This window comes from Homarus americanus, unplaced genomic scaffold (assembly GCF_018991925.1).
Source record: "Homarus americanus isolate GMGI-L3 unplaced genomic scaffold, GMGI_Hamer_2.0 scaffold5589, whole genome shotgun sequence".
Lineage (NCBI taxonomy): Eukaryota > Metazoa > Arthropoda > Malacostraca > Decapoda > Nephropidae > Homarus > Homarus americanus.
The window spans coordinates 2,731,538-2,754,976 of record NW_024736650.1 but is presented as its reverse complement, the minus strand read 5'-3'; the positions used below and the strand labels follow the sequence as shown (position 1 = coordinate 2,754,976).

At 37.5% G+C, this 23,439-nt stretch overlaps 5 protein-coding genes across 6 annotated transcripts; 3 read left to right on the top strand and 2 right to left on the bottom strand.

The window, feature by feature from the left end:
- Positions 1-631: 631 nt before the first annotated feature.
- On the bottom strand, positions 632-3,434 carry LOC121872286. The gene is made up of 4 exons (XM_042374969.1): positions 3,255-3,434; positions 2,849-2,983; positions 2,582-2,728; positions 632-2,013 (listed from the first exon to the last, which is right to left on the bottom strand). Exons 1-3 carry the CDS (start codon positions 3,307-3,309, stop codon positions 2,583-2,585), a joined length of 336 nt encoding a protein of 111 aa, XP_042230903.1. The 5' UTR covers positions 3,310-3,434; the 3' UTR covers positions 632-2,013; position 2,582.
- A 422-nt stretch (positions 3,435-3,856) lies between these two features.
- Positions 3,857-4,732, top strand: LOC121872229. The gene has a single exon (XM_042374896.1). The coding sequence runs from the start codon at positions 3,857-3,859 to the stop codon at positions 4,730-4,732; it is 876 nt and encodes a 291-aa protein (XP_042230830.1).
- Positions 4,733-5,185: 453 nt separating this feature from the next.
- LOC121872283 (ubiquinone biosynthesis protein COQ4 homolog, mitochondrial-like) lies at positions 5,186-9,655 on the top strand. Of its 2 annotated transcripts, none has more exons than XM_042374965.1 (2): positions 5,186-5,228; positions 8,396-9,655. In XM_042374965.1, exon 2 carries the CDS (start codon positions 8,683-8,685, stop codon positions 9,361-9,363), a length of 681 nt encoding a protein of 226 aa, XP_042230899.1. In that variant the 5' UTR covers positions 5,186-5,228; positions 8,396-8,682; the 3' UTR covers positions 9,364-9,655. The 2 variants fall into 2 exon arrangements, with proteins under 2 accessions (XP_042230899.1, XP_042230898.1); XM_042374964.1 differs by lacking the exon at positions 5,186-5,228 and adding an exon at positions 6,151-6,333.
- Positions 9,656-11,186: 1,531 nt separating this feature from the next.
- LOC121872285 (UPF0449 protein C19orf25 homolog) lies at positions 11,187-15,877 on the bottom strand. Its single transcript, XM_042374967.1, has 3 exons — positions 15,819-15,877; positions 14,969-15,109; positions 11,187-11,703 (listed from the first exon to the last, which is right to left on the bottom strand). The coding sequence occupies exons 2-3, from the start codon at positions 15,093-15,095 to the stop codon at positions 11,453-11,455; spliced, it is 378 nt and encodes a 125-aa protein (XP_042230901.1). The 5' UTR covers positions 15,096-15,109; positions 15,819-15,877; the 3' UTR covers positions 11,187-11,452.
- A 110-nt stretch (positions 15,878-15,987) lies between these two features.
- LOC121872284 (protein mago nashi homolog) lies at positions 15,988-22,801 on the top strand. Its single transcript, XM_042374966.1, has 4 exons — positions 15,988-16,194; positions 18,772-18,830; positions 21,809-22,002; positions 22,389-22,801. The coding sequence occupies exons 1-4, from the start codon at positions 16,104-16,106 to the stop codon at positions 22,486-22,488; spliced, it is 444 nt and encodes a 147-aa protein (XP_042230900.1). The 5' UTR covers positions 15,988-16,103; the 3' UTR covers positions 22,489-22,801.
- Positions 22,802-23,439: the final 638 nt, after the last annotated feature.

The following is a 23,439-nucleotide window of genomic DNA, read 5'->3' as shown; positions in this document are numbered from 1 at the left end:
TTTATATTCAAATCTTTATTCATTTTAACACTTACTTAACTTAATTGCAGTACAGGAAACTAGTTTTTGGTGTGCCAATCAGCCACTTGACACCCATAAAGGCGTCAGTTTGTATCTGGTCAGTGGAGGTACAGTAGCATCTTGCTTGTGGCTCTCTTTATCAAAAACTGTTTTTACGTTTTCACAGTACAATTATTGGTCATTTTGAAATTTATTTTACATATTGACAAAATATAGTGCAGTGCAGTGTTGATTGAAAGAAAATAACCTGAAATTACACCTAGTGAAATTGAAATTTTATGGGTGAAATGATGCGTGAAGCATGGGGTGATTTCTCTCCCACTTCCTTCTCCTCTCCCTACTCCACCCCGACTTGTAATTCCCATCATCATCAACCAGGAGCCTTCTGCATACACACCTCAAAGTAAGTGTACTTTAATGCATTCATTTTTACTTTGTATGTAATTTTCGGTGAGCTGGAACCAATTACCCAAAATCCCATTGAAACAATGGTTTCGGTTAATGAACGACCTTCTGGAAGGAATTGTGTTCTCTAACCGAGGGACCACTGTATATATAAGGAAATGCTTGAGGCAGCAAATTTGGGAGACGTGAGGTCACGGACAACTAATTGGGCGATAAAACAATTTAATATAGCAACGACTTCCAACCCCACGCCTTGACAGAGGTCCCTGACTGGAACAATAGAGGCTGAAGTTATGGGACAAATTACAGGAGAGAAGTGTGGGACATCTTGCCACAGACGGTATCATGTGCGAACCAGAATTGATATTGTGCTGTTTCTTAGTTCAAATGTATTGTTCAAAGTTTTCAATTTACAGCATTTGGAGGGAAGCAAACCTTATCTCTCCAGAAATTGCCATTGGAAGGAGCATGCTGAAAAAAAGCTCCTGATAGACTAACATGGTAACAACAGTGACCTAGTTCCTGGTAGACGAAAGGCGGCGGCACTGGGCATTTTCCTCCAAACACGGTCCAGCCAGCAACACGAGGCGTTTTGTATCACTAGGTGGGATGTTTGGTTGGCGCGTCTGCCTAACGCAACTAAGCGTCTAGACGGGGATTCCATGGATCCCGTTACTACAGTTGAGGCCTTGCAGGATTGTGCTATAGTTTTTCATTGCTGAAGCAAGTTGAGGCTTCTCCAAAAGCTAACGAAAAGACAATGAATGTACTGTGAAGTTTCTTTAAAAGTGGCAGTGACTGGCTGGTCAAAGATGATAAAAGTTTTAAAGTGACGAATAAATAGAAATATGTTGATATTTATGTGTTATATTTTAAATTATTGTTTCACGATTTATATAAAATTTTACTTGAAATTATATGAAACTCCTTTGAGCACTAATCCGGCCAGCAAAGCTCGCCGTCAAATGTTGTTCATTTCTCACAACAGCCGAAACCCTGTTGCTTGCTTGCTGGGCGTTTAGGCCAACGGTCAACAAAATGGGCAACGTGTGGAGGAAAGTGCCCAGTGTGCAGCCACCTTAACATGGAGACAACACAGCGCTATAGTATTTCCACGCTAACCTGGCCCACAAGCCACATCCCTCTTCTATACTAATAGCTGATTGGTTCATAGACAATTCTAACTAAATGTGTTCACAATTGGTAAGCGGTATTTCTAAAATAATGTTAAGTTTCTGAACTATCAAAATGCAGATCAATTCAAGGCATTCGCACTTCAGAAAGGAATCAGAGAATGTAAGAAAATTTGAAATATTTATCAAAAGGTTGATATAAATACGCGCAGTCCTGTGAGAGGTAAATCGCTCGTGGAAACTATATAGTCCCTGGGAGGTTAGAGATGTACCACAATAATTGCTGGAATACTACAGAGTGAAATCAAAGCACAATTAATTGTTGGTAGTTCTTGTCAAGCTGGCAATAGTATATAATTTCTTAGTTTTAATTCCTAGGGAAGATGGCGCTGAAAGCAGGGTTGTCTCCAGTGTTGCATGGGATTACGTCGTCATTGTTGCCTTCCTATTCATCCTGTAAAATAAACAACCATCAACATAAAAAAACCTACAGAAGAAAGGTTAGAGGTTTAATAGGCAAGGGCTGAACAGGCTGAGGCTATTAAAACTGCCAAGTGGTAACAATGAATTGTTACTTGGGTGTCCATGGGTTTGTGCTCAGTCGATGCCATACCATCTTTGTAACTTGTAAGTGCTCCTGTTCCTCGGTTTCATCACATGTAAGCTGTCCTACTATTGAATACCTTGAGCTAAAACAAACCTACTCTAGCTGATATAGAGGTTTATCTACAGTTGAATTTAATTTTCAAAGATACACCAAATGAACAAAGTGTCAGAGGGAATCGGTGACCAAAATGGGAACAGTATTGAGGGAACCCTAAGCCCAGACCCAGCAAATCAATGATTTCATATAACTCTACAACAAGCATAGTTAAGCCATTTATTATGACCATTACCTATGATGGGACGGCCACCATTACATGTGATAGTTGCCATTAACCTAATAGCTATAACGATCACCATTATCTATGATGTGACAGTCATCACTATATCTACTATGATAGCGACCATTAAGGTGGTACCTTAAAGAGGTTTATTTCCTGGGCCAGTGTTACAGTTTTCTGAGCTGCAGTAAGTCACGTAGATCTTAAAGGTGCTGTCGGAATAGTCAAAGAAGCCATCCTTCGGACATTCCTCTTGGCATCCCCGGGTGAAGGATATTATCTGGCCTGTAGGATGAGACAGGAGGTTATGATAGCTTTGGTTGGTTCGTGACCCAAGTTAAATTAATGGCTCTGCTATTATGTTTGTGAAAAATCTGTTTAACATTAATCAATTAGTCTTGGTACCTTGGTCCTCTGCGAACTCCTGGCGGTAGATGCTGCAGCAGCTGCTCTCGCTTATTTGACATTCAGTCACGTCTTTAGGGTCGTTCAAACACTCCAAATCGTCATTCGTACTGAAGCACGTGTAACACGACAAACCTAATAAGGATTATGTAGTTATTAAAATGTACTATTTCTACATCATCGAACCGTAAATGTCTCGCTTTACCTAAAAATAGTTAAAAGGGTTTATAGCATTGGCAAACGTCTTTGAAAAATGAAAATGGAGATGTGTAGTAAGAATCAAAAGAAAAGAGAATTGTAAGAGGATTCGAAATGCCTGGAAGTAATACTTGTTACATGGAGAATTAAAGTAAATTTGCATAACGATTTTTACCGAATACGTATCTTACAAACTAGATATGCTTACCTTGAGCCATGGACACAAGAACCGCCAAGCCGAAGGTGACAAGGACCGCACGCATTTTTCCTGCTAAGCTGGTACCCTCAAGCTTTAGTTAAAATAACTTATCCAAGTAAGTGTTAGTAAGAACAAATACTGGGTTGTTAGATAGTAGTGTGAGGAACGAACAGTGACCACGATAAGAAGTTGACGCCTTTATATACCCCATCACACTGTTACCGCTACTAAAAATAACTCGTTTTGTTACACCCTCATCCCCTTGTTCAGGATTTCATTTTTTTTCCAATTTCTTAGATTCTTCCAGTGCACCAAGGAGGAAATAACAAAGAAATCAACTATTCAGTGCTGCTATAGCGAAAATATACTAACCCATATGTAATTTTTATATGAATTTGTAAATGGTTGTTCATGTTTTCATGTACGCCATTACTGACTGATAAGATAACTCATCAGTGATTCTCATACTGTATTTTACAAGGGACGGGCTGAGTGTTGTTGCCAACGTCTGTGCTTGCAACTGTTTATGAAAAATAGATGGTTATTCACGCACATACAGTATACAAGGGAGATATGACTTACTTCACGTACATACAGGATACAAGGAAGATATGACTTACCTCACCTACAGATACAAGGAATATATGACTCACTTCACACACAGATACAAGGAAGATATGACTCACTTCACACACAGATACAAGAAATATATGACTCACTTCACACACAGATACAAGGAAGATATGACTCACTTCACACACAGATACAAGGAAGATATGACTTACCTCACCTACAGATACAAGGAATATATGACTCACTTCACACACAGATACAAGGAAGATATGACTCACTTCACACACAGATACAAGGAAGATATGACTCACTTCACCTACAGATACAAGGAATATATGACTCACTTCACCTACAGATACAAGGAATATATGACTCACTTCACACACAGATACAAGAAATATATGACTCACTTCACACACAGATACAAGGAAGATATGACTCACTTCACCTACAGATACAAGGAATATATGACTCACTTCACCTACAGATACAAGGAATATATGACTCACTTCACACACAGATACAAGGAATATATGACTCACTTCACACACAGATACAAGGAAGATATGACTCACTTCACACACAGATACAAGAAATATATGACTCACTTCACACACAGATACAAGGAAGATATGACTCACTTCACCTACAGATACAAGGAATATATGACTCACTTCACACACAGATACAAGGAAAATATGACTCACTTCACACACAGATACAAGAAATATATGACTCACTTCACACACAGATACAAGGAAGATATGACTCACTTCACCTACAAATACAAGGAATATATGACTCACTTCACACACAGATACAAGGAAGATATGACTCACTTCACCTACAGATACAAGGAATATATGACTCACTTCACACACAGATACAAGGAAAATATGACTCACTTCACGTAGATACACTGAAGGTACGACTTACTATTACGCACAATGCATATACAATGAAGACATGACTCACTCCACGTACAGATACAAATATGTACATTATAGAATAACACGTATTGATTACCCTGGAAGATCTTGGGTTGCCCCTACCTTTTGCCCGTCTGTAGGCAACAGACGGGCAAAAGGTGACCGAATTGAAGTTTATAAACATTTCAGGGAGCACTACTCGGTCTAGTGTGTACTTGGAGCTGGTGAAGTTAAAAGTCCAGAAAACTGTGAGAGGTAATTTTGTCGGAGTGAGAGTTGTGAATTCTTGGAACAATCTGCCAGAGAATGTTGTGACGGCACCAGGTGTGAGCTCTTTCAAGACCAGACTTGACCAACACTGGAGCAGGTTCCGATATTTTCAGGAGCCAGTACATGCCCAGTACTTGCATACAGTGCCGGACAGAGACGTGACCGACCGCCCAAGCGGGTAACGAGCCGATCAGTAGCGAAGAGGATAAAGGTAAAAGTAATAACGTTGGAAGATCTTGTTATGTCGTAAGATCACAACATGAGTCTCTACCATGACTATCTTTTGTTTTGTTTATCATTGCGCTTTAATTTTTCTTGTAGGCCTGTGAAGATGCTGGGAACTTAACCCCCTGAAGTTGATAACACTGGGAGAGGAGCAGCTGGGGCACAGTGTAGGGTAGTTCACAATACCACAATGCCTGTAACTAACTATTTTTTGTATCTGCACGCGTTTGTGTTTAATTTTTTATCGTTTGTGGACGTGCACCTGATTTTGCGACTGTATTTGTCCTTATCTTTGGACCTATCTTATTATTTGTACCTGCAGATATTGTTATAGTTGTGTCGGATAGCTCTGTTAGTTGTGACTATAATGTTATTACAGGATACCATAGTACAGTACACGAAAAAACTCACCCCTATCATGTGTCGACAATAGTGAAAAGTTGGAACCTTAACTTAGATATGAGTTAAGTTATTCAACGGAATTCAGAAAAAAACCTTACTTGAATGTAATGTATTGGAGACATACCCAAAAATTTTAGGCACAAAATATAGAGCTCTAATACAGACGTTATTAGTTCAAGGGATATATAGAAAGTATCCCTTGTATGTATTGGCTGCAACCTCCAGTCAAATGACATTCATATAATACGATACATACATGTACAAAAAATCACTGTAGGTAGGCGTGATCCATGTACTGTATATGCTGATAACCGCAAAAGTAAAAGAAAACATAAAATTCCAAAGCACTTTCGTGTATTTCACATCTTCAGGGGTGAATATATTGGTTTGTGATAAGTATTACTGTCATTATAAACAGGTGAGATTATTATGGATAGGTAGAATGTACAGCCTTCGTCCAGAATAATTAATAGTCCTTGGGCCAAGAGGTAAGGGGATACCGAGCAAGATTCAGTTGTTCGGTCAACTCACAGACACAGACGACCAAACTTTGTTGTTGGTGGAGGGTAAACGTAAACCCCTGCACTCGTCCATAGAGTGGATGGGATGTGTAGTATATTGCTCGAGCGGTACAAGATTAACAATGTTTTACAACAGCTTCTATAGATTCCACAAGTTACAGGTGAATGGTGAGTAGAGGTCCCTTCTTGGCCGCTCACAACTAAGGTGGCAGGGCTTGGGAGGTGTGACAGTCAGTGGCGCATTGAGGAGGATTTGTGGGCCCTGGGGCTAATTCTGTATATTCCTGTTCATCAGTCATATAAATGGTAAAAGTGGAGGAAACGATTGTTACCAGAAGAAACTTATGGAACTTATTTCCAGAGATGTTTTGGGGGCATTATTATCGTTTCGGTCATTCAGCGAATTTTAGGTTAGGTTAAGTTGAAATTATGTTTTTACGATGGATTATTTCAACTTCCAAATAGGTGGATGACCGAAATGATAATTTTAACATTATTCGCATGATACCAAATAAGGAAATCGATACAACATTAAACAAAACCTGAGAGAACCTAACCTTACCTGACTGGGGGGTTCGTCCCTTGAGTCTTCTGCCATATAAAGTTGTTTAGCTTTACTGTATAAGTTAATAACGGGGCCTGGGGGAGGGGGTGCCTCCCGGAACCCCTAACAACTGAAGGAACTTTACTTAATATTGAGGTCACATGTTACACTGAAACAAATGATGTCAGTTGAATGTCAGTTTCCTGTGACATTTTGGAAACTAATTTGGCTCTAATTGCGCAGTAAAGACAAATTATAAAGCAATTGCGCAGACATAAACTCTACATACAACAAAGTAAATCATATAAAAAACTAAAGGCATTATTTATTACATTATAAACCCTGATCAGATCTTCCACCATTTCTTGTACGATGAAAGACAAAAGTCATGTCGTGAAATTTGGTGAAAACATATGCCTTATGGTAGGGGGCTCTCATAATGTTTCAAGAGTTATATTTAATCTTTGGACAAAACCGCGACACGACTTTTGTCTTTGATTGTACATGTTGAGAAGACTGGATTCACCCCCTTATATCTCAAAAGCAAACCAGCACAATGGTAGCCACTGGAGTCTTGGCATGTGTAATAATTTATTCCTTTGCCTACAAATGTTTTAATCCTGCCATATGATCAGTTTTTTGCCATCATTTTACCCTATAATTTCCATCTTCTTTCATGCCCAGCCCATTACAAGTGATTTATGATCAAAAGTTGGAGGAAAACAAAAAATAAATAAAATTAAATTAAAGGTAAGAGTTGTCTTATCATTTTTATTACTATCATCCAAATATAATTTCTGGAAAAAAAAGCAATTCTATAAACTACCTTTGGTGATAACCGTTTCTTCTATTACCATATAAATTATTAAAACCATTTATGAGTACATCTTACTTCATGATCAACTAATAGGTAATTATTTGGTAGTGTTCTTGTATAGAATTATATATTTAATTTTATAATTGGAAATAAAGCAAAAGTAATTTAGGTAAATATTCCGTAGTGACCGTTCACGTAAATTACTTTCAAAAATATGTTTTTACTGTGTTTGTCACTGTTTCATATGAATGACCTTCATTATCAGCAGAAATGAATACTTTTGAGACATGACCCGAATTAACAGCATTGTAGGGTAAGAAATGCAAAAAATAACTCAGATTTCAGTGTAAATGTCTAACTTATTCTAACCTTTTTGATGGCTATGATGTTCATTGTTGGAATCTAATACAGTACATGTACAGTAATATGGTAAGCAAACATAAGACTTCAGTTTTTATGGCCTGGGTGACAACCAGTATAGTACTATAGTCATAATATTTGCAGTACAGTTCAGTACTTTATCTAATTTTCAGTCATTGTACGGTATTAATATGTTCCTCTGTGTCAGTAGATATGCATTAGGTTAATTTATCCAGGAGTACAGTACTGTATGTATAGTCAGTGGTGTATTCCAGAATCTAGCAGCTGTACACAGTATTTTTAAATCTATCTCTGAGACATTAGATCTGATCTTAGAAGGAAAACAGTACTACAGTACAGTATTGTATCTCACTTGCTTTTGCAAAATTTGGTACAGTACACTGTACTGTACAAATAAGATAGTGTACTGCTTCTGTGTCAGTAATACAATTGAGAATGTATATTTGAATATTACTTAGGACATTAGTACAGGTATTTCTCTTTTCCAGGGTTCCAGGTAAACAGTTTGGGTTCAGCATACTTCAGGATTGCAGGTGATGGATATCACATATCACATAATCTTAGCGAAAAGTCTGAAGAGAGGGAAATAAAGGTCTCACTGGAAGCCAGTCCACATCTTACCAACAAAAATGGAATTAAATTAGATGATTCTTCAACTCCAGTGAGAGATATACACATAAAATATCCATTAAAAAATACTTTACATTCTAATTCTAATGACAAGAACAGCTCAGATAAGGGTCACAATACTGAGGAGGAAAAGGTGTCAGCTTCCATGCCTTTATATAAAGATCATATTCCAACAAACTATTGTCAAAAGTCTATATTATCTTTAGGAGCTGCAGCTGCAGCAATCTTGGATCCTCGACGTCATGACATGGTTGCAGTCTTAGGAGAAACAACAGGATACAGAGCTTTGTCTAGAATCTATTCAGAAATGATTCAAGATGAAGAGGGACAGCAGATAATTTTAGATAAGCCAAGGATTAATAGCTCTACTGTCGATCTTACATACTTATCAAAACTTCCTGAAGGCACACTAGGTCACTACTATGTTAAATTTCTAGATGACAATAAAGTGACCCCAGATTCCCGATTACCCGTACAGTTTGTGGATGATCCCGAGTTAGCGTATGTAATGCAGCGTTATCGGGAAGGTCATGATCTCTTTCACACTATCTTTGGGATGCCTACAAACATGCTTGGAGAAGTAGCTGTAAAGTGGATCGAGGCAATCCAGACAGGTTTACCAATGTGCTATGGTGCTGCCGTCTTTGGTCCACTGAGATTTAGGCCAAAGCAGCGGCAAAAATACCTACAAGTTTATTTGCCTTGGGCTTTGCGAGTTGGTAAATCTGCAAAACTGGTAATGAATATATATTTTGAAAAAAGATGGGAACAACCCATGTGTGAGCTAAGGGATGAACTGTGTATTGAACCTCCACCTGAACTATAAGTTACCACTACATTATGTTTATGTAAATAATTAGCATGGTGCAGGGATGTAGGGAACATCTCAGTACAATACAGGGTATAATGAATGTACAGAGATAATATGTACTGTATACTGTATATGTACCATTTATTTTGTAGTACGTAATTTATATTTGTAATCTGTTGTGTAACTGACCTTGAAAATTTCTCTAGTACTGTATTGTATTTCATTTTGTGAAAAGATCTTATTTTGTAGGAGTACAGAGGTTGTCTACACCCTCTGTCATCTTGGGCATTAAACTTATATGAATGTACAGTATGCTTTATTTTCCCCATTCTGGTATACTGTACACTCACTAAATTACCAGGATTTAATGCTTATTATACAGTATGTTTATTTTTCTATACACTTTACCAAAGTAATGAATTTAAAATTATTTATGTACAGTATAGTCTCGATTTATGCGGATTTTGTTTACGCGTTTGGTCATTTACGCGGTGCCTTGCCAGAATGAAATGTTTGAATTACGCGGAAAATTTCATCATTTACGCGGCGAGCGGCTGGAGAGGTTCAGATGCGCCATTTTTTACTCACGCGGTCCATTCTTGACCATACGCGGGAAGCGGCGCGGTGAGGGGTGCTCATTGGGTCGCTCTTACGTTATCGCTGACATCATATGACGTATCGGACTGTGATTGGGTCATGCATCCTTACCTCCCTCCGCCGCTAGCTGTGATTGGTTTAATGTAACATGACGAGCCATGCTACCAGAGGGAAGGAGTCGCTGACCTAGCCGGGCCACTCTCATTGTTCTCAGTTCTCCGCGTATACAGTTCTCTCTTGTGCTCGCTATTCCCCTCACAATGGCTTCCGCTGGACCCCCACCACCCAAGAAAAACCTTGAACCTGGACCAAGCCATGATTATGTGAAGGAAGTCATCGAGTTGGGGGAGAAAATCAATCTCATCCTTGACAAAGATGCAGTCAAGCATCGGCATGAAGTGTCTAATAACCTTCTGTCGAAAATTATGGAGCCGTATGTCCAGATGTATCACGACAACATCAATGCTGTCTCGCCCGCAACCCACCACAACCACAGCCAGCCCAAGTCAGTGATAGTGACAGTGACGATATGGACTTTGAGGAGTTTGTCAGGGAGGCCCTGCAAATCTTTGTGAATAGTGATAGTGATTCACCAGAGGGCAACTAATCTGCCCTCTGCCTCGGAACCAGCTGCCATTCCCATTTGCCGACCCATCTCTTCTACTAACGTACTGTAAGTGTTAAACACCTTTATTTGTACAGTAGTGTAGTTTTTTATTTAGATATTATGTGTGTGTCAATACCATCATAAAATTATGATGTTATTTTTACAAGGTACGTATTGTGTCGGAAAAAGTGGAGTTTGGGAGTCAGCTCAGTCTCTATTTCAGTTATGTCATATGTTCTGTTATTTCGTTTACGCGTTTCTCGTTTTACGCGGACCTCCACGGGTTTAATTGACCGCGTAAACCGAGACTATACTGCACAAGTATTATGGGTAGCATTTGCATGAAGGTTAAACTAGTCTCATTAATATACAGAGGAAAGACATAACTACAGTACAGTATAATCGGCTTGGCATCATTGTTAGGTGGGGTACATCATACTGTTAGTTAACTGCCATTTGCTCCATGGCATTTTGGATTTATATACTGTACTTGTATGATTAAATAATTATAATTACCTGTATCTCTTGTTTATATACAATCATTTACCAAAGATACACAAGCTAAGTTTACTATGAAGCACTGTAACTGTGTAAGATGAAACTGCATTAAAAAGTTTGGAAAGTAATCAACAAGGAAATTTAAACTTTTATTGTTTACTGACAATGAGGATTATTTGCAAGATATGCTTAAGTACCTCAGCTTTAATGACTGAAAAACATTTATTTCTGTTTTAAGGATCAATTACATATTATATAACTAATATGTTTGAGCTAACAATAGCTAAAGTCTTGATGGATACTGTATACAGTGAAGTATACACACAGTACAATATTACAGTTTAACTCTGCAGAACATCTATGAAATAAAGTAGCATATTAAAACAAAATATAAATACTGTATCAGTATCTATCAATTGCAACTAATGCTTGTTTTTTCACATTTTCCAAAGTCAATTTCAGGTTATTGCTAACTTGTTGTAGTTCTTCTCTTTCATCAGTTAAACGATGAATGTTATTCAACAATTTGTCATTTTTTTCCACAAATTCTACAGCTTGTTGGAAAAGTTCCTCATCGTCCATATAATCTTTGAGAGTTTCTGCATCGCTACCGGTGGCACTTTTCTCTGGCTGGTCAGTTGTATTTTTTCCTCCTGAAATCAAAACAAATAATTTATCATGTACAGTTTTCTGTTTAAGTTTCCTCATAGACTAATTCGACCATCATCTGATACATGTGTTACATACCCATATACAGTATTGATAATTTGTTAGCTGCTAACAGCTTTAAAAATAATATTATCCTACATTTGTTAGATGTTAACTTGGGGAACTTGTATTAAAATTAGCCAGCCATATGGGGAGGGGGGGCGGGCAGTGTCCACCCCCAGACCAATCCTGTGCCTCGCCAAATCCCCCATTTATATAACGTGATACTAATCCACAGCAGACCCAAGACTCAAGCCAGATATAAAAAATAAAGAAGTAAGAAAGAAGGTATTGTAGAACATGTTGTGCAGCCTCCACCCTAATCGGACTTTGCTTCCCGCATAAAAAAAAAGGAAAACGGGTACAATATTCACTTTATAACCATGCACACAGTATTATCCCAGGCCATGGCAATGAAATTTGGTAAAAGGCTTAAAGCTAAATTCATTCTAATTTCCAAAGATTTTATTTTTCAATTCAAACTGGATACCAGTGATATAATTTAGGTGGCATGTTTTAATAATGAAAATCTAAATATGGTAGTGGAGGAAAGAAAGTATGGCTTTAAATATACTGTACAGTATAAGCAAGATACTGTACAGCCTCAATAAAGGAAAACGTTTAACAAGCAAACAAACGAGACTGCAACTTGGAGAAGTCATTAGGTAATACAGTTCTGTACATTAATGGCTAACTCCTGCAAAAATGGAAAATGTGCATAAAATGATGATGAACTAATACTGATTTTAACAGGAACAAATCGCTGTCAAACTTGAGTAATGTAGACAACACTCAGTGGTTCATTCTTGTTAAAATCAAACAATTTAAATATAAAGTGAATTTTGTCCTTGTTCTGCCAATGTATTTGTATTTTATAAACCAAACCAGATAGTGTACTGAAATGAAAATTTAGCAAATTATAATAAATTCAAAATAACTTAAACCACACCATTAGCCAGAAATGGAAAGAAATTTTTGTTTTAATATTTTTATGTCTTTTCCATCCAGCTTCTGTTACATTTTATGTATGAAATCACAAGACACAGCAGTAGCTATAGTTGAGTGAGCAGCTGTGTGTGTTTGGGATGGAAGAAACTTGTGAAAAAAAAAATAGTTCCCTACTTTTCATGAGGCTAAAATGCATCATCCACAGCAAAATTTCCTCAGGTACCTAGTTGAGGGACACAATCACCTTAAAATATTACCAAATTTTTATTGGATTTATTAACTTTTAAACACATTCAATAGCCGTAACAAATGTTCTATAAGCAATACCATAAAAACTGTTGGCTTAAGGTGGCTGTTGTAAAATAACCAAGGGAGTCTTATCTTCAAGAAGGGCGATCTTCACTCCACGAACAACTATAAACCGGTGAGCCTGACCAGCATAATATGTAAAGTACTTGAGAGTATTATCAGAGATGCTGCAATGGAACATCTACGAAACAACCTTGTAAAGGATTGCCAACACGGTTTTATGCCGGGGTGCTCCCGCTTAACACAATTGCTCATGGTATTGGATATTTGGACCCATATTCTGGATCGGGGTGGTAATATCGACAATATTTACCTAGATTTTGCCAAGGCTTTTGACAGTGTACCCCACGAAAGGCTGAAAATCAAACTGGAAGGATACGGAATTCGAGGAAATGTCCTAGCGAGGATAGAAGACTTTCTACATGAGTGCAAGCAGTGTGTGGTGATTAATGGCACGAAATCATCATCCGTACCTGTCAAAAGCGGGGTACCACAGGGCAGTGTATTGAGCCCGCTGATTGTTCGTTTGTTTCATAAATGACATGCCTGACATTATACACTCCATACAAATGTTTGCCAATGACGCCAAGTTATTTAGGGAAATCAAGAACCAAGCGGACTGTGAAGAGCTGCAGAAAGACCTCTGTGGGCTCCAAGAATGGTCGAAGAAATGGCTGCTGAGATTCAATGTCACGAAGTGTAAGAGGATGCACCTGGGGCGTACCAACGGTAAGGAGGCGTATCATATGTACCAAAGGGATCAAGAAACTGCACTATATGTATTTGAGATAATGTGAGAAGGACCTAGGTGTGTAAGTTGACAATGAGCTGAAGTTCTCAGGCCATTGCGAGAAGAAGGTAAATCAAGCAAATAAATTATTGGGTCTTATAAGGTCGTTCAGATATCTAGACGGTCCGCCCCTCGTAACGATCTTCAAGAGTGAAGTGCTTCCCCATCTGGAGTACTGTCACCCTGTTTGGTCCCCGAGATATGCTAGGGACTGTCAATTGGTTGAAAATGTTCAAAGGAGGGCCACCAGACTGGTGCCTGCCCTTCCGCACCTCAGCTACCCTGAGAGATTGGAGCGCCTGAACTTGCCTAGCTTATACTACAGACGGGCAAGGGGTGACCTAATAAAGGTGTATAAGCATCTCAAGAGGCACTACTCAGTCGAGTGTCCTTACTTGGAGCTGTCGGACGCTCGCCCCACAAGGGGTCACAGCTCAAGATTGAAGAAGCTGCAGGTCCAGAAAACTGTGAGGGCAAACTTTTTCGGAGTGAGAGTTGTAAACTCTTTGAACAATCTACCAGAGAGTGTTGTGACGGCACCGAGTGTGAGCTCTTTCAAGACAAGACTTGACCAACACTGGAGCAGGTTCAGGTACATTCAGGAGCCGGTGCATGCCCAGGACTTGCCAACAGTGCGTAACAGAGACGTGACCAATCGCCCAAGCAGCTAACGAGCCGATCAGTGGTGAAGAGGATAAAAGTAAAAGTAAAATAACAAGAAATAAAATGGTACAAGTGTATTTACTTGCAACCCCCAAGATCAAGTGTTTATGGATTAATATTCATCAATTGGCTGTCTGCAAGTTGCCACCTATTTACCCGAGGCTATAATCCTCACGTAGTCACTTGCCTCGTCCTTGTAGGTTAGGTTAGGTAGGTTGGTTCCTTTGGTATGAGAATAGTTTTTTTAGTTTTTTTGTGTTTTACTCAAATCTGACCCACATTTTCGTGGAAATTACCGGTTTCTTTTAAAATGTTCTTTTTTTTTCTTGCAAAAAAATACTAACTTGCACAAGAAATGAAGGTCAGATCTGAGTAAAACTGCAAAAAATACAGAAAAAACCTATTCTCATACTAAAACCTGAGGACAGCCAATGGACGAATATTTACCGCATATTGCTGCAAGGAAACTACACACAGGGTTATTAACGTGTGTCATTTACCTGCCTTACCTGCAGAAAGTGTGAAAATTATGTCAGATTCTGTGGCAGCCTTTAGGTCCTCTTCCATCTGTTCCCAGCTTGGTGGTTGCGGCCGAGCAGGAAAATCTGTTTTCTTTGTTCGAAACATAATTGCAGGCTTCTCTGTTTTAGAAATATTATCTAGTGATTGAATGTAACAATGAAGCCAGATATCAGTCCCTGCACCTGAAAATTCTGAAGTGCGAAAACGGACTTAAGTAACAAGTAGAGCTTTATTAGTGCTTGTGTGTGTGTGTGTGTGTAATTTTGCTTCATACTTCAATAATATACCGTATTTCCATTGTGGCAAGTAAATATATAAATTATTAACAATTATGAGTTATTCACATTTTATCGATGAGGCGTTTAACTTTTGTTTATTTTTCAGTTTCTTAATGAAGGCAAATCTTTGATGAAAAAATATCCTACCCTATACGTAAATACCAATTGTATAAACTAATAATCATTTACATTTTCACAGAATTATAATAACTAATAACTCCGACGTTCTTATTGACCTTCGTTGTTGAAGGGCAGTAACATTATACTAACCAATCAGTATCATACAGCTAAACCAGTTTCACTTGTAACAAACAATAAAGGCAACATGCAGGCACCAGTTATTATTATTTTTTACCATAAGTAACGAGTACAGTCTCTTATATCAGCCCAGCAATTTATCTCCAAATTCCACTTTACATGATCAATGGTTTGGAGGTGTTTGATTTTCTCTTCCAAAGGTGAAAATAAGGAACGTTAATATAATAAATTCATTGCTCTAATTTACAGATTGGTTGAAGACTAATGACCAGAATATATGTCTTATACTTACTAAATGAAGGTAAATCGTTCTGTATCAGTGTTGAAAATGATAAAAGTAAACGCAATCTGGAAGAGGATAAAATTTACCATTTGTTTTTATAATAATGCTCAACTGTATACTTACATAGTTTATATACGTGTCTCTCCAGTTTTAAAACCTGTATGGAAACTTTGCTGAATTAATAGAGTAGTATTAGTAATATTATGGAGAGTAAATGTTGTAGAGAAACACATGTGATGACTCTTGACTGTTAGAGATCAGTGTTGTGGGACGCTGAGGAGGTGAGGCGGCGTCATGTCATCCAGCGACTTTTACATTCGTTATTATGTCGGCCACAAGGGAAAATTTGGCCACGAGTTCCTTGAGTTTGAATTTAGACCGGATGGTGAGTTAACCTTGTGTTTTTAATTGATGAATAACTTTTGAGGACTGACAGCATTCTAGCTCATGTTTAGTACATTCTACTTTCAAATTGCTGCACAATTTGTATGGAAAGAAACTAGGTTAACAGTTGTAGTATAAAAATGATGTGTTTGAAGCATTCTATATGTACCAATCAAGATGTAATGTACTTTATTTATAGCCACTAATGTATTAATGCAGTAGCTTGTAAAACCTGTAGAAAGTTTTTGAAGGTCCGGGAAATGCTAACGTGCAGTGTAGCAAAATCTTGCAGGGTATGGTTTACTTTTTGAGAATCTTGCAGGATTCTGGAATTGGGCAACTTGAGTAATGACCTCACATACAATGATGTGTGATTTCAAAAGTCTGGGTCAATTTGATCTACCTTTCATTCCAAACTTGCCTAGCTTATACTACAGACGGGCAAGGGGCGACCTAGTTGAGGTGTATAAGTATCTCAAGTGTCCTTACGTGGAGGTGGTGGACACTCGCCCCACAAGGGGTCACAGCTTAGGAGTGAAGAAGCCGCCGGTCCAGAAATCTGTGAGGGCAAACTTTTTCGGAGTGAGAATTGTGAACTCTTGGAACAATCTACCAGAGAGTGTTGTGACGGCACCGAGTGTGAGCTCTTTCAAGACAAGACTTGACCAACACTGGAGCGGGTTCAGGTACATTCAGGAGCCGGTGCATGCCCAGTACTTGCCAACAGTGCGTAACAGAGACGTGACCGATCGCCCAAGCGGATAACGAGCCTGTCAGTGGTGAAGAAGATAAAAGCTAAAGTAAAAGTAAACCTAACTAGTGTCATGACTCATGACTATGTTAATGAGGTTATGAATGATGATTAATACAAGATTAAAAAAATGGTAAAATTATAGTTTTGGTCATCCCCGTGTTTTTCCGACGGTTTTTGACAAGTTTTGAATGATTTTGATATTATCTAACCTACCCTAACCTAATCTAATCTAACTTAACTTAACTTAACCAACCAACCTAACTTAACTTAACCTAGTGAAGCCACTGAACCTGGGAACTATATCAAACATAACCTAAGCTCCTAAGATTCCCCGGATGACCAAATATCTTGGTAATACTTGATAACTGTTGTATTTCTGAACCAGCAATTTAAGGTTGAAGAACCCATAAGTTCGGAAAACTTTCAGGCCAATTTTTTTTGGAGTGTTGAGATACATTCTGGAGCCAGTACAGTACTTGCCAACGGGTGCTGGACAACTCGTTCCCCAGCAAATCTTACCCATGAGAACATGTCAACTAGCACCCAGTTACGAGATAACTTGTACCCGGTACCCAATTTACGGGACAGTTCGTACCCATTCTTGTGTAAATTCTTCAAAAAGTAATAAAAACTTAATCTGAGTTCATTATTCTTGAGATACTGTAAACTGAAAAAGGAAGTTTGACCATTTTATATGTACAGTATATATATATATATATATATATATATATATATATATATATATATATATATATATATATATATATATATATATATATATATATATATATATATATATATATATATATATATATATATATATATATATATATATATATATATATATATATATATATATATATATATATATATATATATATATATATATATATATATATATATATATATAATTTATTTTTGTTAATGAGTGCAGTACAGTATACTGTACTGTATATGTATTGTACTATATGAGGTTTTGCAGACATTAGTAATGACCTTGACATGTACAGTCAACCAAAGATGCACTGACCCCACCCTGGGTCTTGTACTCACAATTTTACTTGGCAATACTTGGGAATTAACTAAGGTAGGGTAAGTCCAAGTGGGGTCACAAGTGGTGGTCTCATGGGTCAGAGGTAAAGGTCTCTTCCTTGGTGACAGGCTGTCTCTCCATAGTACCTCATCCTGCATACCTTTCATGCTTAGCTATCTGTTTATCTATTTGTGTCCGATTAGATCTCATGGGTATATATATATGTGTGTGTGTGTGTAATGTGTGTGCCCATAGGTTGTTTCATTGTACAGAAGTTCCTCAGGCATAGCTGTAGCTGAAGGAAAAATCAACTTTTTCAGACTGTTTCACTCATGTTTTGCTAAATGTCAAGAAACATTAACACATTACTTAAATGAATATATATTATGGTGGATTTGTTTCATAAATGGGGAAAAAAAATGTGATTGTAAATTGAAAGTATCGTAAGGTGGACGTGAAGATAAACTGGTTCACTGTCTGTGCTAATACAAAATTAACATTACTTTTGGGTTATGTAGGATATAAATTTTGGTGGGTTGGCCCACAGAAAAATACCTAAATCGTAATGCGGCCCATGACTGAGGAAAGGTTGCCCTTGCCTGCAGTACTGCATAGAGTAGATGGATGAGATGTATTAGTTCAAGAGTGCAAGCTACGGTCACCAACAACACAACACTTTACATCATAGTTAATAGATTAATTAGACAGTAGCCAGACATACTCCCAAGCAGCTTGTTGATGCTATTTCTGTGTTTACCCATGATTATAATCCTTGTATTTTCTCTTTCCAGGGAAGCTTCGATATGCAAACAATTCAAATTACAAGAATGATGTCATGATTCGTAAAGAGGTAAGTGTTTGTTGTCTGTACAATTTAATATATGTAGTAGCTCTCTTTATATCCTGGTCTTGATCATCCCTTGACACCAGATCGTGTGTACTGGGGCTGTGACTTGGTGTAATTCAATCAGAGCTGACATTAGTCTGAAGGAAATAAGAGCTTCAGTTTCATGATTGCCCAACTTCAACATATGCTGCTGTTCCTTAAAGGCAGTAATGTAACCCTTGTTGGGAGAGGGGTTGGAGAAAATGCAATACATTATAGACTGAACACAAAGTGAGTGACTTCTTAAAGACTAAAAGTGTGTAAGTTTTTTTGTGTTAACACTTTCTTGCACAAAAGAAGTTTTTAAGTTTCAGAGATGACAACTAGAGTGATATTGGACCACTCACGTGAGCTCTGGTCATCTTAGTTCTGCAGCCAATTTATCCCACAAGATTTTGGGGGGGGGGGGGCATGATTTATACATCACTGGCTTTGTTATTGTTTTGGCTTTAACATAAGTAGAAAAGTTCAGACTAGAATAAGACTGTTTTTTTCATTCCAAATAAAGAAAAAAGTATTTGTTTTCCCAGCATCTAGGATATTTTCTCACAAAGCTATCAAGGTATATCATAGTTATGAGCATAATTTTATGATCTTCCCAATGGTGGCCCTGAATTTTGAGACGATTACCCTGCAATTGTGAAGAGGATGGGAGAGGAGATAAAGGGACAAACGTGACCTACCAGCACGGCTGACAGGAGACTGATGGACAGCGAAACTTCACCCACATTTTGGTACTTTCTGGAAGTTTCCCTCGCAAGATGATGCAGTCTACTGTATGATGCACAAAAAATTTACACAATTATCATGAAAAAAAAATCCAAATGCAATTCACATCAATGTGCAAGAGGGCTAATATACAGTGTATTAGTTATCTTTCAAATTGGCTTGAATTGACATGTTAGCTTTTGGAGTGCAGTACAGTAGACACTTGCCATTCGCGAAGGATAGATTCCATGAAATGGCGCTAATTGGCAAAACCGCGAATAGCAACTTATACTACCTTAATGCACTACTGTATACCTATACCAAACAACTGACGGCAGCACTCATCCCCTCCTTTAACTTATCTTATAATAAAACTTTCTTTGTCAGGGTCATCACTGACTTCTGCCTTTTACATTTCACTCCACTAGCACTGACACCAGGCAGTCCTTTAGGGGCCATTTCACACAGAAGCACTAAAGATTTGAGAGTACAACATAAGGTGCTGCGTGGGTTGAATCGTGCTGCAGGGAAAGGCTTGCAAGCCAGCCGCCATCTGCTTACCCCGAATCGTTGAAATCGCAAATTGCAAACTTGCAAATGGCAAGGGTCCATTGTACAGTACTTATGTGCACCTCTGCTCTGTATCAAACTGCTGTTTAATACACAAGTTTAGTTGTAAGGTTTTAAATAGATAATAGATCTTAAAATATCATTTTATAACCATGGCTGGACTGACTGATTCAGCGACTCTCCTTCCTCTAAAGCAGTGGTTCTCAAACTTGGGGTAATTACTCCAACTGGGGTAAAAACTACATTTTGGCTGGGGTAATATGTTTCTGTTGGTACGGTGGGATAACCTCGTATTTAACACTTCTAACCATTACGTTTGCCGCGTTTGGCAACTCGTGAAGTATTCGCCTCACTATAGACTAAGTCTATAACAGCACTAACTGTAGCACTATTATTGATTTTTGTATAAGACAGACTAGAATTGTACACTTGTGTTTTGTATAATAAACTTTATTGAATAAAAGGTAAGGAGTAAAATTTTACGTTGGGGTAATGTGAACCTGTCAGACTTTAAATAGGGGTAAAACTGGAAAAAAGTTTGAGAACCACTGCTCTAAAGGATACAGTACTGTACTTCATAAAGTTGGGTGTTACTGAATGTGGGTTGGGCCTGACGTGACAGGTTGTAGCTAAGTGACAGGTGAGGTGTTTACTGCTGATGAGACAACTTTACATGTACTCATTGTGTGGAAATTATTTTGAATATTTCCACCAAGAATCCATGACTTGTAAATATTTCCATTGGCAGCATGCCAACAGGAGTTCTGTACAGTATAAATTATATAGTACTTGGTAATTCTTAATTTACTTGTAATGAATGTAAATAATTGTGGTGGATTATTGCTATTATTAATTATTTGTCTGGTCAACATATATGGGCATGAGATTTTTTCACTGGATTTAAATGAGGTAACTAATATTTGTAATATATTTTCAACTCTGGTGAATTAATTTGTAATAAATAAATTTTGTTATTTATAAATATTGTACCTACTAATTTTATAAAATAGCACCGAGTCTGTCAGTGTAGAATGTAAATTTAATAATTTGAATGACAATACATGTCATATGTGACGTCATTAGTTGGTGGGCTTTTCGACGGAGAGAGCTGTTTGCCCAGTCAGAAGGCAGAACAAGACAGACTACCATCAGAGACAGAGCTCCAAACACCACCATGGAGTTCAGACCTATTTTTGAGAAGACAGACTCAGTGTTATTGATATATGCCACTTCACAAATCTTCATGGCAACTGCACTGAACACTGGCAGAGCTTCAGCATGAACAAGATGAAATGGATTCATAACCCTTTCCTGCTAAGAATTTCAGCTAAGTATCTGCCAGTTACTGTTAGGAGTTAGGTTGATTTCAGGCAGGATTGGGGTTGAGGTATGCCTCCTTAAACTGTTCTGAATAAAATTTCAGTGTCACAAATTTTGACACATTTGCTGTCTGCCTAAATTAACAACAGTAGTTGGAGGTCATAAATAAGAGTAGTCCCAAGGGGTAATGTCAAGGGATTTTCTGGATTTTAACCTAGACTTACTTGTAGCAGTAAAAAAGTCCCCTAGTCTAATTTCAATTTTGAAATAAGGTACTGTACTGTAATATATTTTTTATATTTTCTTCGCCTGTTTCCCTCTAATACATGTATATTTTTTCTCAGGCTTACTGCCATCGGTGTGTGATGGAAGAGCTAAAAAGAATTATTGATGATTCTGAAATAATGCAAGAAGATGATGCTCTTTGGCCTCAACCAGACCGTGTAGGTCGACAAGAGCTAGAGATCGTCATTGGTGATGAACATATTTCCTTTACAACCTCCAAGATTGGCTCATTGGTGGATGTTAATAATTCAAAGTAAGAAAATAATTAATACAGTTTTAATATTTTGTAAAATTCAAATTGTGAAATTCCTCCTTTATGGAAGAAAAGTTTTCAAAGTACAGTACATTATGATAGAACATGTAAAATATTGTGAAAATTTTATTGATTTTCAAGATTATTAATAAACTTACAAGTTTTAGTGAATAATCAAACTAGTTTTACAGAGAAGTGTATGGAGTATGGTGATCTAGTACAGTACTGTACAGTACATGTATATGTAGATGACAAATCATTAAGTTAAAAGTTACTGCAGCAGAATCATATACTGTACGTATAATAAAAATTCTATTAGTGTTTGTAATGTGGCTGAGCTATATAAAGTGTGAGGTAAGTTTTATTGATTTATATTTTATCAACAGGGACCCGGATGGTCTTAGATGCTTCTACTACCTTGTACAAGACCTCAAGTGTCTTGTGTTCTCCTTGATTGGTCTTCACTTCAAGATCAAACCAATTTAAGTTGTCCCATTTATTTTAACATACATTTAAATCATAGGATTAGGATGTTAGCTTCAGTGACCATCTTTAGCTGATTGAAAAGAACCATCAGCCTACAACTATCTTTTTGCTGTATGTTTGATACTTAAGATAACTTTTGTATAAAAATCCCTTTAGTTTACCATTTTTATTAACACAAAAATCTTTAGATATAAGATTAGAATTTTTTTTAAATTTTTTATTGATGTAACAAACATTTGAGACTGCATCACTTTGTAAGGTTTTTGGTAATACATCAGTGTAATGTAAATTAATAAATATTTAATGAAGAAAATTATTTATATTCTCTTCACTAATGGTCTGTATAATTAGGTTACCTTTTCTACAATATAGAAGCAAGCAACCTTAATGTTTCTTTAGTTCGTGAAGAATCATAAATTTTACTCCGGAATCCTGTCTGCTCTCTTCTCATGAGCTTATTCTACTGTCTCGCCATTATATTTTTGATCATAGTTTATACTTTTTATAGACGGGTCATCTGTGACTTAACCATGAGCTGTCCAATCTCGCTGAAACTACGTGACATAATTCATCTTGGAATGCTAATTACTTAAGAGAACACATTTTTCTTGTGAATAGTGCAACTGTAGTAAAAACAGCTACTTATTCAGTTACTCATGGAGCCTTTCTTGGTATCCAGTGGTGTAGTGGTTGCCTCTGAATATGGTACAGTAAGTTCTCGCTTAACGTCGGGGTTACGTTCCTGAAAATGCGACGTTATACGAAACAGCGTTAAGCGGATCAATTTTCCCCATAAGAATTAGATAAAATACGGGAGTTACTTTCCCCATCTTCCCTTTACCCCATGAAATACATTACATATACAGAAAATCATTGCCATTTCTATAGAAAATAGTATACATGTATAGAGCTACTAAGTTGGTGAGCTCTTCTGTATGGGATGCCAGGACG

Bases quoted from the DNA above. Each gene is read 5' to 3' on its own strand.
- LOC121872283 (XM_042374964.1), top strand. From the start codon at position 6,246: ATGGGATGTGTAGTATATTGCTCGAGCGGTACAAGATTAACAATGTTT. The intron at 6,334-8,395 runs GTGAGTAGAGGT...TCTCTTTTCCAG, and splicing joins CCACAAGTTACAGGTGAATG to GGTTCCAGGTAAACAGTTTG.
- LOC121872285 (XM_042374967.1), bottom strand. From the start codon at position 15,095: ATGTTTCGAACAAAGAAAACAGATTTTCCTGCTCGGCCGCAACCACCA. The intron at 11,704-14,968 runs GTAAATGACACA...TTTTGATTTCAG, and splicing joins ACTTTCTGCAGGTAAGGCAG to GAGGAAAAAATACAACTGAC.
- LOC121872229 (XM_042374896.1), top strand. From the start codon at position 3,857: ATGACTTACCTCACCTACAGATACAAGGAATATATGACTCACTTCACA.
- LOC121872286 (XM_042374969.1), bottom strand. From the start codon at position 3,309: ATGCGTGCGGTCCTTGTCACCTTCGGCTTGGCGGTTCTTGTGTCCATG. The intron at 2,984-3,254 runs GTAAGCATATCT...AATCCTTATTAG, and splicing joins TCTTGTGTCCATGGCTCAAG to GTTTGTCGTGTTACACGTGC. The intron at 2,729-2,848 runs GTACCAAGACTA...CTCATCCTACAG, and splicing joins GGAGTTCGCAGAGGACCAAG to GCCAGATAATATCCTTCACC.
- LOC121872284 (XM_042374966.1), top strand. From the start codon at position 16,104: ATGTCATCCAGCGACTTTTACATTCGTTATTATGTCGGCCACAAGGGA. The intron at 16,195-18,771 runs GTGAGTTAACCT...TTCTCTTTCCAG, and splicing joins GTTTGAATTTAGACCGGATG to GGAAGCTTCGATATGCAAAC. The intron at 22,003-22,388 runs GTAAGAAAATAA...TTTTATCAACAG, and splicing joins GTGGATGTTAATAATTCAAA to GGACCCGGATGGTCTTAGAT.